Raw genomic sequence first — 19505 nt, forward strand, 5'->3', positions numbered from 1 at the left:
CGACTCATTTCAGTCGGAGGATACTAACACATGCACCGACTGCATATGTTGGGGTGTGTGTTACACTTTGAAATTTGGCACACTCGACTACATTAATATCTGTAACTTTATATTACCTCATCTTTCTTCTATATATTTTCAAATGAGCTAATGACAATACTTTTGAAAATATGAAATGTCTTTAAATCCTTACAGGGGAGTTTCTTTCCGTCACTTAGACTAAAAGAAGACTCTGGTCCTTAAACGTCTTGCACTAATCCCTTTCGGCAGGACCGGGAGAAGGTGAGAGTGCTCGGGCCGTTTTCCTCTCGGTGTCCTTGAACGCCTCTTGGTGAGTCCTGGGTATTTAACATTCTACCCTGGACAGCGGCAGGTTGTTGCGCAAGCGCAGCCCATTCAGTCTGCATGAATGCGGAGTGAGGAGAGGACAGGAGCACTGGGAGTACTGGGACTGGGAGGATCGGACCGGACCCGGGTAGGCGGACATGGATGGACAGAACAGCGGCAGCATCTGCTCCCGGCCGCACGGCACCGGGACGCACGGCAGGAAGGAGGAGAAGAAGATCCCCGACAGAGTGACTCTGAAGAAGGAGATCGGGCTGCTGAGCGCCTGCACCATCATCATAGGTGAGGCTGAAAAACAAGGAGATTCCTTCTTCTTTTGATTTAGTGCAGCAGAACTTTACATGAAACTCGTTCTTTATCAGAGCTGTGCTGAAACGGACCAGCTCCTCTGTGGCTGATTATAAGCTGAAAGCTGCACAGGAAACTCACAACTTGTGGGGGTAGAAAAATGAGGGAGTCCATATTTGTTGTGGGTTCACATCAAATTGAGTTGTAGTGCTTACGTGGCTGAAATACATGAAGTCCAGGAGCAGGCTGTGGTGAAGCAGAAGATCATTGTCTGCTGGAGCAGAAGGAGAAGCTGGGAGCTTTAAAGAGGAGCATCATCCAGGGTGGATGGAGGGGGGAGGCCTGCAGGAGCTCAAGTCTGACTTAAAACTACTGTCAGCTTCAAACGGGCTCTTGTTGTTCCTCCGTTTGATGCTGGGCATGTTTGCAGTGAGCCAATCAGCACCCAAACTGCTTGTGGTGCACAAAAAAGAGTTTATCTAAGCTAAATGAGTACTTTTTAAAAAATATATAAACTGTGTTTTTCTGCTTGGCACACAGACACAAGGAGGAACTTTTATATTGTACTGAGCCTCATACATGGCTGTAGGTTTCCTTCAGCACTGGCGGACAGAATCCTTCAGGGACTGAGCCTGGTGCTGAAGTGCCAAAAAGTGCAGTTCCTCTAATGTCCACTTGAGGCAGATACTCTCATGTTAAACTGTCCAGCTTTACACGCAGAGAAATAAACTTGTTTACAGCCTGAAGTTTCTGTACAAAGGTTTTATCCACAGAATGTTGGACACAGCCAAGAAGTGGATGCTGCGCACTATGGTGGCCTCAAGATCATTGACGGTGTGCTGTGATGATGAGAGCGTAGTCTGAAAGCAAAGCTGTCGATCTGCATTCTTACCTACGTCTACACCACAAACTCTGAGTGGGGACTGTGAGAATGACATCACAGATACGAGCAATGGAAATGAGCCTCCTCTCCAGGGTTTCTGGGCTCTCCTTTAGGGACGAAGAGCGAGGAACTGCCCACGCTGAAAGAAACCAGTTGTGGTGGTTCCAGGGGCGTAATTTCCAGGGGGTTAGGAGGGTTATGGCCCCCTCAATAATCAGACCTGGAGGCCTCCTGGTGAGGTGCTTCTGAAACGAGTTCCAGAGCAGACCCAGGCCTCTCTGGAGAGTCTCTTGGCTGCAAACATGTTTATTTCTGCACTGTAAAAAAAAAAAAAGTAATATAAAAGTATTTTACAGTGTGCTTTTAATGATATTTTAGAATATCATTAAATCTACATAAATAAATTGTGATTTTACATGTCAAATGTAAAACAACATAAAATCACTGTAAATGTGCTGTAAAATGTGAAGTTTTTACATGAGAGTCTGTGGGGACGGACTCACTGCTGGAGCCAGGTTCAAGAGGACCGCCGTGGTGGCTTTAGATAGCACAGAGGAGCAAAACAGTGAAGTGGATCAATGCAGGGAGGAGGCTGTGGTTGGTGTATATGTCGGCAGAACTTTGGACTTTAACACAGGATTTTGTTGTTTTTTTCCGTTTTCAAACCAACAGACTGATTTTGTTTTTGTGCATAAACCCAACCATACATACCTGTGCCATATTTTACACTCCCATTAACGTCATTTAGGATGTATGGGGATAAATGACCTTTCTCTTGTGAGGGACAGAAAGTAGGCCCACGGCTTAGCAGCATGGAGTAGCAGGTTTTCCCTAGTAGGTAATGAGGGGCCAGAGCATTAACGGATTTGCTAGTGGAGCTTTGTAGGTGGGGATGATATGTTCCCAGAGGTCAGCGTGAGTTAGAAGTTCTGGACATACTGGAGCTGGAAATCACTAACAGAACTTCATTGTAATAATCGAGGTGGAGACAGAGGCACGGAGGAGAGTCTGCTACAGAATCAATGAGTAATGGCCAAAATCGAAAGGTGTAAAAAAGCTGCTGTGGTGACAGATATGATGAGCGTAGCGTCCAGAACAACACCCAGATTGCAAACCTCGGGGTTCATGTCAATGAGAAGATTTTTAGTCTGCTGGAGTCGGACTCTGGGGCTCACAACCAAGAGCTGTGTTTTATTTCTGTTGAGTTTGAGTAGGTTAGATGACATCCGTGTTTTGATTTCATGCAGACAGTTTCAAGTGATTGTGGGAGGAGCTGAGTGGAGGGTTAGGTACTGAGATAAAGAGGTGTATCATCAGCATAGGAATGTAAGCACAAACTATGGTGGCAGATGATCTGACCAAGGAAGAAAGACAAGAATCAGATCTGGAGTCATTCACAGCCCTGAAAGTCTCCTTTTCTATTTGCTGTCTTACCAGAGTTACTCTAAGTTATCACGATGGGTTATTTTAACCTTGTGGTCTACTAGCAGGCACAAAATGCCTTCTAACAGTATAGCTTAAATAAAATAAAATAGCTCAACAAGGTAAAAACTCCACAAAAGAAGGAGCAGAATTTAATAGAAATGAAATAAATCTTTAACAACTCACCAAGAAAAAACTGTAACAAGGATCTTTATGATGCAGGGAAAGATTTTCCTCATCTGTCCTTGTGGCAGCAGAAACAGATGTTAGAGGAAGTATTCAGATGTATGTCTAGCTGTTCACCACAGTCGTGTGGATGGTCTCTGCATCAGCTGATGGAGGAATCTAAGCAGTGATGGGGGGAAATTCCCTCATCAAACAATATGGATGCATTAGCCGGAGGTTTAACATCCGAGCAGCAGTAACGTTCAAATCGATTTTTATTTTATATTTTTATATACAACGCCAAATCACAACAACAGTCTCCTCAATGTTCCTTCATGGTCACGTGTCCGGGTTCATGCTGTTATTCCAGTTCCTCAGCTCCTTCTTACCGCTTGGATTAACGTCCCTGTCCACCCAAAACCTCCAAAGGCCTGGTACCCACACTGTGTCTGTGAGGTGTGAGTGCAGCCATGTCTCCATCAAACACATCAAACTACACTCATGATGAGTCTCTCAGTTCACCGAGCTCATCCATGTTATTATCCAAGAAGCTCACATGGTTTCACCTCAGGGTAAAAACACAATGAGTAACTAAAATGTGTTTTATAGGCTTAAACAAGCTGCTGTGATAGGCCGACACTCTGCACACAACGAAACATTTCTGTGGTTTAAAGCAGCTGTCTTTCATTTCTTTTTCACCACAAGTGATCAGTTCAGTTTTCCGGTGTGTAATGAGGATTCCAGCTGTTACGGCCGACCTACAGTGGTTTTATTATCGAGTAAATGGAGTGCTCCAAGGCATTGAACCCAGGCTGCTAACCTGCTGCCTCCGTGGGTGTTGGTGCAGGTCTTGGCTAACTGGACCTCATCCACACTTGGCTTTATGTTTTTTCCCTCCAGAACAAGAGGAAGGTTTTGTGTGCAGAATGCTGAAACACCTTTCCATTCACAGAGAGACGGAGGGAACAAGCTGGCTGCTCTGCACGCTGCAGGAAGCTCTGCATCTGAAGTCATGTTTCTGTAGATTAAAACAAACTCAAATCTTTTTTCTTGACCTTTTAATCCCTTCAACGCTGACATGTTTCAGAGAGGAAGCTGCAGGAATGAGCTGCTGCAGAAGGTGAGTCGGTCACTTCCCACCTCTGCAGACTGGAGTGGATAATTTATGTCTGGTTATGTAATGGCTGTGTGTGCCACTTGGCTGCCTTCTGCCACGCTACTGGTAGTGCTGTAGACTGAATGTGTCGGATCTACTGGTACTCCACGCTGCATACTGAGGCTCTGGGCAGGAGGAATTGTTCCCATCCTGTGTTATGGCCTTTATGTCCTTCTCTAACTCACTCTGTTATGGAGCTCTTTGTGTCTTTATGTCCTCTATATAAACTCAGAGGGGACCAGTTTGGACTTTGGAGCAGTAGAAATGTTCAGGATGTTCTCTGACAAAGAAGTCACATGTGAGAAGCACGTGCAAGAAGGATGGTGCTATGTGACCAATAAGAGAACAATCAGGACCTGTGGGGTCTCTACCTCCAGCTTCATTCTTTGCATTGTTTTCTGGGTCTCATTTACTCTTTTTTAGTATTTGGCAGATTTCTGGACTGACAGCAAGCAAAAGCCAAATTCTCCTGAATGTATCTCATAAAGCTTGAAGCTCTTCATCCTTCCTTAGAGCTGATGCTTTGGGCGTCCCCTGCAAAATCAATTCTGACTTCTACCTGACTTGCAGACAGGCACACTAACCCCTGATCCTCATGTTTGTGTCACCAGAATACATGAATACAAATGAATGTACAATGTGTCCCCGGCCCAAAACAACAACAACAAAAATAAAGATGAAGAGAGAGGAGTTGAGGCGTTTGACAATATGAGACATTATCCATCCATCCATCTTCTGGTTATCAAATTCAGGTGTCCCAGGGCAAGGTGGGAGGGCTCACACACCGGACAGGTCACCCATCTATCACAGGCCTAACAAAACCAGGAAAAAACTAACAAAGTAAACCAGGAAGTAACCAGGAGACTAACATGAAACATGACATAGACAGGACAAGAAAAAAGGCATGAGAAGTAAGAAAACACAAGGAATGATTAAAAACTAATGGCAACCATGGCAACCATAACAGCTCACCAACAAAGCACCCCAAAGTGACACATACCTCATGTGACCTGGGTTATTCAACATACAAGATATTAAAGATCTCGACTCCTGTTAAATGTGTCTGATAGGGAACATCATCGGCTCCGGGATCTTCATCTCTCCTAAGGGTGTCCTGGAGCACTCGGGCTCGGTGGGAGTGGCTTTAGTGGTCTGGGTGCTGGGAGGCTGCATCGCTGCGTTGGGCTCCCTCTGCTATGCTGAACTGGGCGTCACCATTCCCAAATCTGGAGGCGACTACTCCTACGTCACAGAGATATTTGGAGGTCTGACGGGGTGAGTGACCCTTTGTGTGTCCAGTACTCTTCACTGAATTAGGATTAGGATGATGGAAATCTAAATGTCAGGGGCCTGAGACTAACCTGAGACCGCTATAAGTGCTTTTAAGTTCAAATGTGGAAATAACATAAAAGAGAAAAGGAGCAAACTCTTTGCCACAGTACTGTACAATAAAGAAATATGACTTTTTATCAGGGTTAATGCCAGTAAATAACTTTCTTGACCAATGTAGGTCAGTCTACATGGACAGGTAAAGGGTGTAGCTTCATACTACACATGGAGACAGATATGGAAGACGTGAATTAGCACAGCTAACCAGCAGGTTCTTACATCAACCAAACATTTACGTTCTGCCGTCATACAGGCAGGTTGTGTACCAAAAACTTTCTGAGTTGTTGTTCATGTAAATTTTTCTAGTTACGACACTTCGCCCGGTTATTCTAGACTGTCTTACGAGTGCCATGAAGACTCCAGAAGTCTAGAGGTTCTTTAGCTGTACTTACACTGGACGTGGTCTTTTTTATATTCACCAGTGAAATCCACGGCGAGGGCTTTGCCTCGTGTTTTGCTGTCCTGCTGAGTTATGGAGAGTTTCTGAATCTGTGTTTGTCACTGAAGCTCCTTCTCTCTTCCAGATTCCTCCTGTTGTGGAGCGCCGTCCTCATCATGTATCCGACCACGCTGGCCGTCATCGCGCTTACCTTCTCCAGCTACATACTGCAGCCGGTCTTCCCAAACTGCGTTCCACCGTACATGGCGACACGGATGCTGTCTGCCACCTGTCTCTGTGAGTGATAACTTTATCAAACACACTTTGATCAGTGTGAGGCCAGTTCATCAAGTCAGAAGAATTGCTTCATTGTTTTGTCTTCTGTGGAAAACCTATAAGGTCGATCCTTCAGGCCCACAGGAGATGCAGTACGAATCGGGATGTATATAACAGGCAACACCTCGGACGCTGTAGTGATGAAACACATTTCCAACCAAATTCGTTGTCCCAGAAACTTTTTCTAAAAGGTGCCTTTAGATTGTTTGATTCAAATGGCAGATTTTCGTGGCGTATCAGAATATACATTCACCTGCATTAATATTTGTTGTACCTCAACCAAGATCCTTTTGGTACCCATCAACAGGCTTCTGGTATAATTCTTCTTGGAAAAGTCAGTAGAGTTCATGTATATTGTTTGGTTTCCTGTCACAGACTCAACTGTTAAGCTTATATCACAAATGTTCAGCAGCGTTGAGGTCGAGGCTTTGGGAGGCCCATTCCATAAGCTTAATGCTAACTTGGTTTATCCAAATGCAGTGTTTGGGATCATTGTCCTGTTGGAACCCAAGACTGTGTCCAAGTTTCACCCATGTAGCTGTTGGTTGGAGAAGTTGAAGATTGTGGAGGTAGTCCTCCTTCTTTATTCCATCCACTTTGTCTAATGTACCAGAACCACTGGCAGTGAAACAGCCCAGAGCGTGATGCTGCCACCGCCATGCGTCACAGCTGCAGTGTTCTCAGGGTTGAAAGCCTCACCTTTGCTCCTCCAATCAGCTCCATCTTTGTCTCGTCTGACCATCAAACTTTTCTCCAGACGCCGTTTGGCTCGTCCACGTGGGCAGATTTCAGTTGAGCTCGTTGATTTTGGAGCAGGAGCTTCTTTCTTGGTCCATGGAGATGTGAGACTGGCTTCACTGTGGAAGTGACACTGGTGTTCCAGCAGATTCTAGTCCAATGGCAGGCTATGTTCCTGAACATAACATAATAATGGCCCGGGTAGTTCCTGAACATCCTAACAGTTTCCTGTCATCTGAGGGGGACAGTCTGGGTGTCTCCCAGACCTCAGTGGGGACAGATCTGAGTAACTTGTACTTGTGTGATCTTGGATCCTTGCTCAGAAACGGCTCAGAGAGACTTTCCCAACTTGTGTAAATCTGCAGTTCTGCTTTTCAGATCTTCACTGAGATGGCTGGACTTTCCCATTGTTCCCAGTATTGGTCAATCCAGTGAATGCTGTCAAACAAATCCTTTTTATGCTGCAGAGAGAATCTGTCAGTCGTAATTAACCATGATCCCTAATGAGAAGCTAACAGGCCTCGGCCAAGTTTAAAGACATTGTAGAACCTCCAACATCATTTATCACAAGCTTTCAGCATGTGCACGTAAACATCAAAATCAATTCAGACTTGAGCACCCAGATCCTGTTTTTAAGTTTTTTAAAACTGTCCATGCTGGAAGAAGAACCGCTCAAAGAAATCATTAAAAGCCCAAAATGACTGTGAGGTTCAAGCCTGTGACGAGTGGATGGAAACCTCTGACCTCAGCTGTGTCCCATGATACTGCTGCTCAGCATTCATCTTTAGAAACAGTTGTGCTGATCAGAAACATACTGGTTGCTCTTTTTAACAGAGCTTGAATGTGTTTCCAGATTTGGGGGATTTTGTCTGGAGTGGCCAACGGGAAGAATGAATAAGGCAGAAATTCTGTGTAAAAAAAGCCTTTAATAAAAAAAATCACATGTTCGGTGTGATGCAGCGTGGAGAATTACGTCATGGAGCTGCAGATTGCGGCTTGCGAGTCTGCCGTGCTGCTCGTTGTGTGCTCATCTTCCCTCTGTGCTCCAGAGAGCAGTGATGCAGCATTACTTGAATGTCGGAGGAGAGTAAAGTGTGTTAAAATGCTTCTAATAAAAAATGCATTGGAATCCTGGAGGAGGAAGAAGAGCAGGACCAGGAGATGAGATGAGCTAAAATCATTTAAACCCTCCGAATCAAAGATTATCCATGTTTTGTCTGTCAGTGTGTCCATTATTCAGCATCATGTGTGTGGCAGTTTACAGTTTCTATAGAGCGGTTTGGTGCTCAGGGTGTGAATGAACTGAAGAAGCAGCAGCAGAGGGATGTTTGTTTCACATTCTGCTTGAAAGCAAACAGTTTGCACAAAGCTGAGTGTTTATAGCTGCTCTGAAAGGCTACACTCCAAAGCAGAGTCAAAAGTCTGCCTTCATAGAGAGCGACAAAGTGCAGTGAATGGTAGAAATGAGCATAATGGCACACACTTTTGAACAAACCCTCGTCGAAGGCTTTCATGCTGTTAAACTCAGTTGTTCACACATGAAGTGAGCTCTGTGTAAAGAACGAGAAGAAAGACGGCGAGAAAAGTGACCCGGCTGCTTTCTCTGCTCTTCGGCTCTGCAGATTTTCTGCCCTCTCACGGCTGTCCAGCATTTCTGTTACACAGTTCAAATCATGGCAGTTTCATGTATTTATAAACTCTGTATAAAAGTGCATTAAAGTCACACGTGATTGGTTTTGGGAGGTCCAGTCATGAAACCTCAGTGCTGAAATTTTGGTCACCGTGTGTGTTTTATGTGACAACAGCACAGACGCTCCAGTTAGCTGAGCGAAGTCTGTCTATAGAGAGCAAAACTGTGTTTGTATCAGCTGCAAACATTTGTTTTTCTGCTGTAGTTTGAACTTTGGACATCAGAGGAAGTGCAGCTCTTTTAACACTTGCCAGTTTTTATATACATTTGTACTCCAGCACATAACAACAGGAATCTAATAGATGGCTGTAAACTGTCAGTACAGGGTCATTTCCATGTTACCTGGACCTTTGCAAAGACTGTCTGAATGTCTCAAACAGTTACTGCTTGTCAGCACTGAATTAAGCTGTTAGACACATTAACATGGAGGACATAAGCTAACTCTTTGGTCCCACTCCTTTCACTGTGAAGTTGTCCGTGAGGGGACTGTCTCCTCCTGGGTTTGGACTGATGGCCTTGGCTTGTTAGGTAAATGTGTAAGCTACTACACTATGGAGTGACTGGAAAGGCTGGCTATAAAAACTCTGCAAGTTCACTAATCCAGTGGGGTAAAATAAAAACTCTTAGATCTGAGAAAAAATCTTAAAAGCAGGGTGTGACTCGAAAAATTCAGCTGTTTTTATCAAGAATTGATTCAAAGACAGCGAGTGTCATTAGACGTTTAAGGACAGTCAGTGAGGACAGCCCGAGCAGAGGTCACGACCCCTCGGGCTGCCTAATTGGTTGATGTCTTGTAACTGGCTGCAAATGCCTGATCAATGAGTAAATAATGTCTGAGCTGGAATCTGAAGAGAGACAGCTGGACTCCTGACGCCCTCCTTCACACTCGTTCTTGGAACGGGATCCTGAAACGTGAGCTCGATCCGGCCTCCTCGGAGGGTGGCCGAGGGGCACCCAGACGGTTTTGTTCGCCCTTCGCAACGGAAGTGGTTTGTTTTGTGTGGCTGACAGCCTGCCTTTGTGCCGGAGAGCGAGGCCACCATGAGAGCGAGCAGGGGAAAGCCGCTGACAGTGATAGACGAGGTGAAACAATCACGCCCTCTCTCACTCGGCCTTTTCCCACATTCCTGCCTCCCAGGGTAACCGGCTGCTGCCGCCCACTGCCGGTGAGAGTACCCGCACTGGGACCGCCTGATGGAGACCAGATACTGCTGCTGATCTTATTAAAGGAGCACTCCACCGGCTTTACGTGTTGATCTCAGTCCAGACCAGCAACCTTTGGTCAGTCTCCAGTGATGTCCAGCTCAGTCCCAGTCAGACGGGGACTGGTGATCCAAACCTGTGTTGTCCTCTTACCCAGACAGGTCTTACTCCAGGAGGCCTTTCCTCCTTGCCTTGAGGATAGGCCATCGCTAGCAGCTTAGAGGTTCCACTCCAGATGTTTCTGTCTGGATTGACTTCCATAGCCTTTTCCTTGACTCTCAAAGAAATCAGAGTTGTCCTTCCCCCCAATCAGGGCTGTCAAACATAAGCCCCGAGGGCCCACCATAGGGCTTTGGGAAATGTGAAGGAGGGCTTAAATTTTAAACTTTTTTCCATCATTATTTTTTAACTCTCAGCCCAGATGTGGCTCCACAGAGCGGTGACCTCCAGCATGCAGCTGTGAACAGGAGCACCTGAGCCCAGAAGGATTGAGCTTAGAGACACGTTACTGCTTATTGGTGGTTCATTTAAAAGTTTCATTAATGTGTGGAGGTTATTTAGCTGTGCAGAAAGAAAATAACAAATCCTAAGCATTCATTTCCTGAGGAGAGCTTTCTGCAGTAATAAACCCCCCTCAGAATCAGCTGATAGTTTTTGATCTTTAATGGAGACGTGCCAAGTTTGACCTTTAAACTGTAGAGATGTTCTGAGCACTCTCTGTCCTCCCGAGTGTGTCGTTAACGAGGTTCTGTGCTCGCCTCAGTGCTGCTGACCTGGGTGAACTGCTCCAGCGTCCGCATGGCCACCAGGATCCAGGACGTCTTCACGGTGGGGAAGCTGATGGCGTTGGGCCTCATCATTGTAGTTGGTCTGGTCCAGATCTTCAATGGTAAATCTGCCAGCCCTCAACAGATCTGACGCTTTTCCACTTCCTGAGGTAAAGCTAAAAGCTCTGATGTCTCATGTAACCACCAGGAAACTACGAGGCGCTGACGCCTCAGGTGGCCTTCTCTCTGGAGAGGACGCCGTCGGTTGGGCAGATCGCGCTCGCCTTCCTGCAGGCGTCCTTCGCCTTCAGCGGCTGGAACTTCCTCAACTACGTGACAGAGGAGGTGGTCGAACCCAGACGGTGAATATTCACACTTCTCATCACCGTGGTTTTGCTTTCACAAATTATTGGGAATGTTCTGAAGATATGTAAGTGCCCAAACACGAGAACTTCATCCAAATGAAACTTTAAAGGAAACGTCAGACATCAAGGAAAATCAAGGAGACTGGAAAGTGAGAAACTAGCCTGCTTACAGTAACCAGATCACCACCAACTCATCAAAAGGTCCTACTTAGCAAATGAGATTGTTAATGTGCTGCAATTTTTTTTTGTTCTGCAGATTAATCAACAACTGCTGAGACCAAAATATAATCTGAAAACTAATCTTGCACTTTTGTAATCCTCTGTCAATCAAACCAAATGATGTCTAACACTTCCTTTAATGTTTGTTTTTGGCTGCTACAACTTTCTTTTTTCAGCAGAGTGATGCTCCATGATCCTCGTTATTTCTCCGTTTTTATTCACCACGACCGTGTTAAATAAGACGTGGTAACACTTTATAAAAACCGGCTGTGAGGCTTACAGGTTCACGCTTTTCTTTATTTCTTTATTTATTGCTTTCTGTTTGCTAAGACACACAAGAACAACAGAAAAATGACATCTAGTAGGAAAGAATGAGGCTTAAGGTCATTGCTGATGATGACTGAGACCTGACAGGGTTAATAAATGGAAAATTTCTAGTTAATTAACTTTTATGTTCAGTAATAGGTAAATGGATCGGAAACCATACAGCTGGTGTACATTGATGAGTCAGAGGGACTTCTGTTTCCTTTTGTCTGCCCCTCGGCTCTTCACTGTTGGAGTTACTTAAAAAAGTCATGTATTACACACAGGACCGATGCTGAAGGCCTGTGATGCCGCAGCAGTTTTCATGTAAAATAATTATTTAACTATTTATTATTTTATGATTTTTCCACTGCTTGGAACAGTACTACAGTTTAGTTAACTGTCAGGTTGCCATTTATCACTGATGGTTATTATGACGTGTTACCAAATATGTGAGTAAAATATAAATATATGCAACTTCCTTTAAAGTGGATCCTTTCTGCTCATTTCCATGTTTTCATTCTTGGACTCTGCTAGAGGAGCTTTGCATGAGTCACAGTTCAAAATAATCCTCCTCTGTCTCATACTGGGCTGTGTTGCAGACCCTCAGCTCATCCTCTGTCTGAAACGAGATGTTTAGCTCCTCCCCTTTTAAATCAACTTTCTTCTGATCGGTTGATGGAAAATTGGAAGAGAAGTGGGTGGGGCTCTTTTTGCCTGAGATGATCAAATTAGGGACATGCCCTGTCCGTGACATCATACAGAGCTAGGAGTAAAAAAAAACTGTGAAGCCTGAGATTCTGTCTCACAGGGACTTCCTGTGCAGACATTGATCTAAAACTTTAATTTCATGCTCTACAGTAAAAGTTTCACAGGTTAGAGTTAAAATATATTAGTGCTTTTTCTTAAATCTGTAAACTTTGTAAAGTATTGCATTATTTAATTAGTTAAGTCTGTTACTGTTAATGTCTTGGAGCAACCACATAATTTCCTTGGGGATAATTAAAGTATTCTGAACATGCACCACAGGGACGTGCCATATATGACGGGAAATAAGCCGAATATTTCCACTTTGAAAGGAGTCTGCTGTCTGGTGGTCAGCTCACTCGTTTCAGTGAGCTGACCACCAGACCTTCCTGCTTGAAAAGCTCATCCCTCAACTTCACATGTGGTTGTAAATGTTTTGGTTTGGACTGTGTCGTTTGTGCATGGTGCGTGGCCTCGGTCAGGAATCTACCTCGTGCCATCTACATCTCCATCCCATTGGTGACCTTTGTGTACACGCTCACCAACATCGCCTACTTCTCCTCCATGTCGCCTGAGGAGCTGCTGTCATCCAATGCTGTGGCTGTAGTGAGTAACATGGAAATCATGGTCTCGATGTCCAACTCTGCTGAAAATGACGTGTTCATGCAACCAAACTGCTTTTTAAATTGTGTTTCGAGGGGAAAGGTAGAAAGGGAGCAGTCATGTGTAACACAAAGACAGACAAAGCCTGCATTTGGAGACATAGCCTGATGAACCAGGTAAAGTTAACCACTATTAAAGGGGTAGGCCCTCCCACAGCTAAATTTACACATTTTTCCTCTGACATGTTGTGCTGGTTATGCAGCTGAGTTATATCCCCCAGTGTTGGAGAGAGCACCACATACTAAATACCCTATAAAATACATTAACATCTGGGATTGACAAAGTAGTCAAATATGCACACACAGACTGAAAACCCTCCCACAACACATTGTAAAACCTTTACACGTATACATGCAATCAGTAACCAATCAGTGTTAAGCTTTGGTTATGGAGAGGACTCAAAGTCAAGAAAATAAAACTCAACAAAAAGTGTCTTCATATCCCAACGTTCTGATGAAAAAGAAAGTTTGGTTGATTCTGACTAAATCAGACTCATGGGTACCTGTCCCGTTGTTCCAGTGTGCTTAAAAGTGAGGCAATCTATTTCAGCTTAGCTCAGCCAATCAGAGTCTGCGGGAACAGATTAAAAGAACACCGCTGTGGTCTGAACGTGTTGGTCAATCTTTCTGTTGTTCTGCTCTCCAGACGTTTGGTGAGAAGCTGCTGGGAATGTTCTCCGTCATCATGCCGATCTCTGTGGCTCTGTCTACCTTTGGAGGAATCAACGGCTACCTGTTCACGTCTTCCAGGTGAGCCGGACTTCCTGTTTTTCTGTGGTTTTGAATAATGAAGCAGCTGCTAAGTTCGGGCTGGTTTTCCTATCAACAGGTTGTGCTTCTCGGGAGCTAGAGAAGGTCACCTCCCCAGCCTGCTGGCCATGATCCACTATAAGAAATGTACGCCCATCCCAGCCCTGCTCGTCTGCGTATGTACACATTGATATTACAGAAGTCTCAGTTTCAGTGCTTTCTACACATAAACAGTATTTTAATTGTTTTTAACTGCACAGTGCTGTTTTTAAGTATTTTTATAAAATTTCTCCCTAACTCTGTGAGCTTTAAGTCCCATTACCTCTAACCCTGAACCCAGCGCTATCAGCGTATCAGATTTGTAGCTTTTAAAAAATCAAACAAAGTCAAAAAGTGTTTGCATATTTTAAAAAAAATAATCATTTTCTTTTCCTCCAGAACCTACAGCTACGGTTAAATAGATTTTCACAAACAGATGTGTCAGTCTGCAGGAGAGTGACCAATTTTGGTACCAAAGGTTTTTAAAACCTTTTTTTTAAAATTTAAACAAACTGCTTGTGTGGACTCCCTTCTTTAACCAGTTTGGGGGTTTGTCCGGGACAAAAGGAGCTGAATTGGGGAGGCACAGTGTTGTGATAAAACTTGGCAACTTGGCATGGTTTCTAAAACAAGTGTCCATAGATGGCAAGAGAACCTGTTACAATAGCTAAACAAAGGTAAACAAAAAGAAAACGATCAAATTTTTCTTATTATTTTTCTGATTTTTTGTTTTTCTTATAACTCTCAGAATAAAGCCACATCCTGGTTTAAGTGGACATACAGCAAATATAGACTTAAAATGTTAAAGTTGGTCACCAGATTGACTTTGCTGGGTGTTACCAAAGTGGCCCGTCCAACCAAAGTCTGCATGTGGGAAAAACTTTCAAAAACTCTTCTTCAGTCATGTTCACGCAGTCACGTCTAACCTTGTGTTACAGTGCACAGCCACCATCATCATACTCTGCATTGGAGAGACACACAATCTGATCAACTACGTCTCCTTCATCAACTACCTGTCATACGGTGTTACCATCGCAGGCCTGCTGTACTACCGCTGGAAGAAACCCAACTTGTACCGACCCATCAAGGTGAACCCAGCAGGCTTCTACCATCTGTTACCTGTTAACTGTTCATATCTGCAACTCGTCAGGTTTCACTGACTTCCCATCATGTACTTGCTGTCTTCTACAGGTGAACCTGCTGGTTCCTGTGTGCTACTTGATGTTCTGGGCAGTGCTGCTGGGATTCAGTCTTTACTCTGAGCCAGTGGTTTGCGGTGTTGGACTAGTCATCATGCTTACGGGTGTACCTGTCTACTTCCTGGGTGTGCATTGGAAAGAGAAACCAAAGTGTATCTATAACTTCATTGGTGAGTTTCTAAAGAAATTACTTTGTAGGGTTTAATTTGACTTGTTTTAATACAACTTGTGATTTTATCTTTCTGCAGAGAGGGCGACACATGTGGGCCAGAGGTTGTGTTTTGTGGTCTTTCCTCAGCTCGACCCCATCGAGCTCGCCAGTCCTCCAGAGTGGACTGACCGCTCATCAGGCAGGGGAAGCGTGTCTGTCAATTCTTAAAACTCTTATCTGGAAACAAAAAGATCTTCTGGTTTTGTTTTTTTTATCCTGTTTTTACTGATCATCAAACAAGTCCAGACCCTGTTCCAGTCATGGGAGCTCTGTCTGATTTTTGAACCTTTGAGACTCTGATTTTTGTTTTTCTAAAGTTGAGTGGAATGCCCGCTGTTCTGTGTGGGCTGCGTACAGTTTTTTCTCTCCATCTACTTTTATACTAAGTCTTCAAGTACACCATCCTAATGCCAACAGTTTCACGCCGTGGACGGACTTTTTATTTCCACTTTGGAACCATCTGTTCCTCCTTTGGTAACACGACAGAACAGTGACTCTCTCTGAATGTTGCTGGTATTTTATTGTGCCTTCAGGTCTTTTCACACCAAGTTTTTCCTACAGTTGGAAAACTGCAAAAAAAACTTGCACATTGTTTGTTAAAGTCACTAAAAACAGCCAACTCCTTTCTCATTTTCAGATCCATCCATGCCACCAGTGTGTCACGGGGCTCTTTTAAGATGCACCAATAAAGAAGTGATACTGGAACAGCAGGCTAGATGCTTTAGATTTGGCTAGATTTAGAACCTAGGCTGAAGTCAAAGATAGCTGTTGTGATAAATTTTGTTTTTTTTGTCTGTCTTCTTGGATATTTGCCCCATTCGTTTTCATTTGCCTGAGCAAAATTTTTCTTCAGACCAATCTACTATCTGCTGATTAGTTCCCATGCATTAAAAATGAAGATTTTACATGTTTAAATGGGGAAAATGATCCACATTTGGAGGCAGGAGGCGTTGGCATTAATCATTTCGCTGCTCACAGTTTGAGTCCTGGGAGAGATTTTTTTTCCTTGCTGCTCTAGTAAAGTGGACTGATTCTGCTTTTCCTTATTTGTAGTCATACATCTGCTGTGCTGGAAGTTCATATGAAATATGGGAAATTTGGGAATGGCACACACATGGCTCTGTATGATGTCAGCAAGCACAGATATTCCTAATGTGGCCTGATTAGACCTAAACTTCACCCACTTTCTGTTCAAACCTTCTATTTGGGGCAGCCAATCAGAAAAAAGTTACTGTCTTGTTTCAGACAGTGAACGAAATGTGGGGCTTCACCAAGGCCGAGCATAAAATAAAGGATTATTTTCCTCTAGAAGAGTCCTTGAATGTAAATATGGAGCTGCAACATTAATAATAACACCTTGTCGTTGTCCCAAGGAGCCACCACAGCAGATGGAGCTGCATATTTCCATTTGGTGAAACTGCAGCCCCCCCCCCATTTAATCCAGGTTTGGGATTGGTATAATCTTAACCCTGTAGGTTTGTAGCTCCTCCTCCTGGTCTTGAACCAGGGAGCTTGTGTGTGTAAGACAAACGTTAAACCACCACATCAGCCCCCAAACTGTTACGTGTTAATCAGAATGAGTTACAGATTTTACTATTTAAATAAATAGAAAAGTAACGTTAGGAAAGGATGACATTACAGACTGTGTGCAAGACGTCAGAGCAGGTGTTTGGTGAAAATTTCAGACTTGGTGTGAAAAGCTCTTTATTTGGTGAAATGTGTATAAAATGTGGTGTATTAACTGATTCACTGTTAGAGATTTTAATATATTTGTGAGTGCCTTTTTGCTTTGTTTGTTGCATAGATTGTCTGAGAATTACTTTGGTGTCCTGTTGACTGTTTCTGTGTCACTATAAAAAGAAACCTGCTGTAAATAAACCAGACGGAGCACAAAGCACTGGCACATCCAAAAGACCGAGGGCAAACTCAAGCTTAAAAAATGTTGCTAACAAACTAGTTGTGCTCACGTTACCTGCTGCTCTCATGGATGGATCACATGATGCTGTGACCGTGAGTGCATTCAGACATAGGATTTGTGTAATCCACAGCAGTCTAACACGCTGTGGCACTTTATGTTGTGCATGTAAAGTGTTGCTAATGCAGGATGTTACTGAGACAGAATTGGCCCTTCTTGCAGTCACATCTGCTGGTCAGGTTGGAGCTGTACTGTTAGCAAAGCTTCTCACCTTTGCTAACAGTACAAAACCATCTTTCTTCAATTTCCTGCTCTGTGCAGTTTCTGATTATGCAACGTGTTATTCTGAGAAACTGTGAACAAGACCCTCTTTCAGTTCTAAGGTTTTCTGGATTAGGACATAAAAAATCATCTGGTCTTTAGCAGGTTCTAAACATATTACACTGTGTCAGCAGCACGAGGCAGCATGCAGAAACGGGCCTCATGCATTCAGCAGCTTCGAGAAGCTCCTTTAGCAGTAATAAGTTGCAGTGATGATTTCCTGTGTGACTTATCAGTCTCTCACATCACTGTGGAGGAGTTTTGGTTTCTTTGCCTCATTGAGGTCTGCAGCATTAAGCTCTTTGAGGACTGGACTTTGAAACGTTGCAGCAGCTCGATGCTTTTCTTCTTCAGCCGTTCTGCTGCTGTGCTTGGATCATCGTCCTGCTGAAGACCCAGTTTGGTCCAAGCTTCAGCTGTGGGACACCCGGCCTCACACTGACTCTAGAATACTTTGGTATACAGAGAAGTTTGTGGTCTAATCAGATCATCATCCCTCCACCACCATGCTGACAGCTGCTATGGGGTGTTCAGTTTTGTAAATTATGGAGAGATATCTCCACCTGTCCAAAGGACATTGCCTCGAGGTTTGTTCGATTTCAGCTTCATAAACCTGAGCCATGCTGTGATGCTGTCCCTGACTCTACTGAAGCCTGTAGAGCCAGAGATGGAGATCTTGATGGGGGGGTTTTCACCTCCAAACCAGCAAACTGCCACAACTTCAGCTTTTATAGAGCTGCTTACACCGGCTGAGGATCATCTACTCAGGTGCATCTGATTAACTCACCTTTTAATTCCTATGGAAGCAGTGAGGATGGACTTTTTCACACACTGCTTCTGTGTTTTGGCCTCATTTGTTCAGTAAATACTGACACAGTGTGATGTGTAATACTGTTCATCTGAAGCTGACCTAATTTTAAAACCTTCTAAGGACCAGCTGAGTTTTTATGATGTCTACCCTAAAATTAAAAGAGAGTGTACTTTCTTTTTATGACTGTGTGTTTTTCTGTGTTTGCTCTCAAGCAGCTGTGCTGTTGGACAATAACAGTACGAGGAAGCCTTAACATTTCTATGTGCGCCCTTTTATTCATGTGTTTTTTGTTACACCATATAGTATAATCCACTACACTGTGCACTTAATGAGTCATAGTTATCCCAAATGATTTTTAATCCCTCAGGTTATGGCAATTTGCAGTGTAAAGCAGCAGGGATGAGAATTCACACGTCCAAGTCAGAGGCCATGGTTGTTATCCAGACGCAGGGCTGGGCTCTGTGCTGATGAGAAGCTGCAGTATCTTGTGTGCTGTTCTTGAGTAAGAGGAGAGCAAGAGACTGACGCAGCCTCTGCAGTGATGCAGACGCCGTATCGCTCCGTTATGATGAAGAGCCACAACAGATCAATGCAAGTCACAGAGGGACTAGAAATTACAAAATTAATATCATTTTTTATTGAATGAGACTTGAAACTAATGATTAAATCAGGAAGTCATCAGGAGCATGTTTGTTGCAGTCACAGAGAGAGGATGCTGAGGGCGGTTTTACCATAGACCCAACTTCAGATTGGCTATATAATAATAATAATAATAATAATAATAATGCATTTTATTTAAAAATAGCGCCTTTCAGAACACCTAAGGACACTGTACAATAAATACACAATATACACAATAATAAGAGTAACAGATAAAAGTTAAAAGCATGCAGAGGTTTAAACATAAGCTATTTTAAACAGGTGAGTTTTGAGGGTGGACTTAAAAAGAGGGAATGAAGTATATCAGTAGAGGGGCCTAATTCTGTTCAGACAACAATAAAAAAAAATCTAAAATCCAGCTGTATTCACTTTGCAAATTATAGCTGGTGTCTCCACTCGTATTGATACACACATTTTCATGTTGTAAATTTCTTGTAAAGCATTCGGTGTTTACAGTGGGATCATCACACTGGATGTTAACTTGGATGTGTGTTACTGCACTTTGAGAAAATAACTATAAATAAATGCAGAATGAGGCAGAC

General features: G+C 43.6%; 1 protein-coding gene across 2 annotated transcripts; it reads left to right on the plus strand.

Annotated features, from left to right (window-relative positions):
* Positions 1–392: 392 nt before the first annotated feature.
* Positions 393–19498, plus strand: slc7a10b (solute carrier family 7 member 10b). 2 transcript variants are annotated; one of them, XM_004572662.3, is made up of 11 exons: positions 413–627; positions 5330–5534; positions 6173–6324; positions 10758–10883; positions 10970–11123; positions 12878–13001; positions 13704–13807; positions 13887–13983; positions 14785–14934; positions 15038–15215; positions 15294–19498. In XM_004572662.3, the coding sequence occupies exons 1-11, from the start codon at positions 486–488 to the stop codon at positions 15422–15424; spliced, it is 1563 nt and encodes a 520-aa protein (XP_004572719.1). In that variant the 5' UTR covers positions 413–485; the 3' UTR covers positions 15425–19498. The 2 variants fall into 2 exon arrangements, with proteins under 2 accessions (XP_076743075.1, XP_004572719.1); XM_076886960.1 differs by lacking the exon at positions 5330–5534 and having other exon boundaries at positions 393–627.
* Positions 19499–19505: the final 7 nt, after the last annotated feature.

This window comes from Maylandia zebra, linkage group LG7 (genome assembly GCF_041146795.1).
Source record: "Maylandia zebra isolate NMK-2024a linkage group LG7, Mzebra_GT3a, whole genome shotgun sequence".
In the NCBI taxonomy this organism is placed as follows: Eukaryota; Metazoa; Chordata; class Actinopteri; order Cichliformes; family Cichlidae; genus Maylandia; species Maylandia zebra.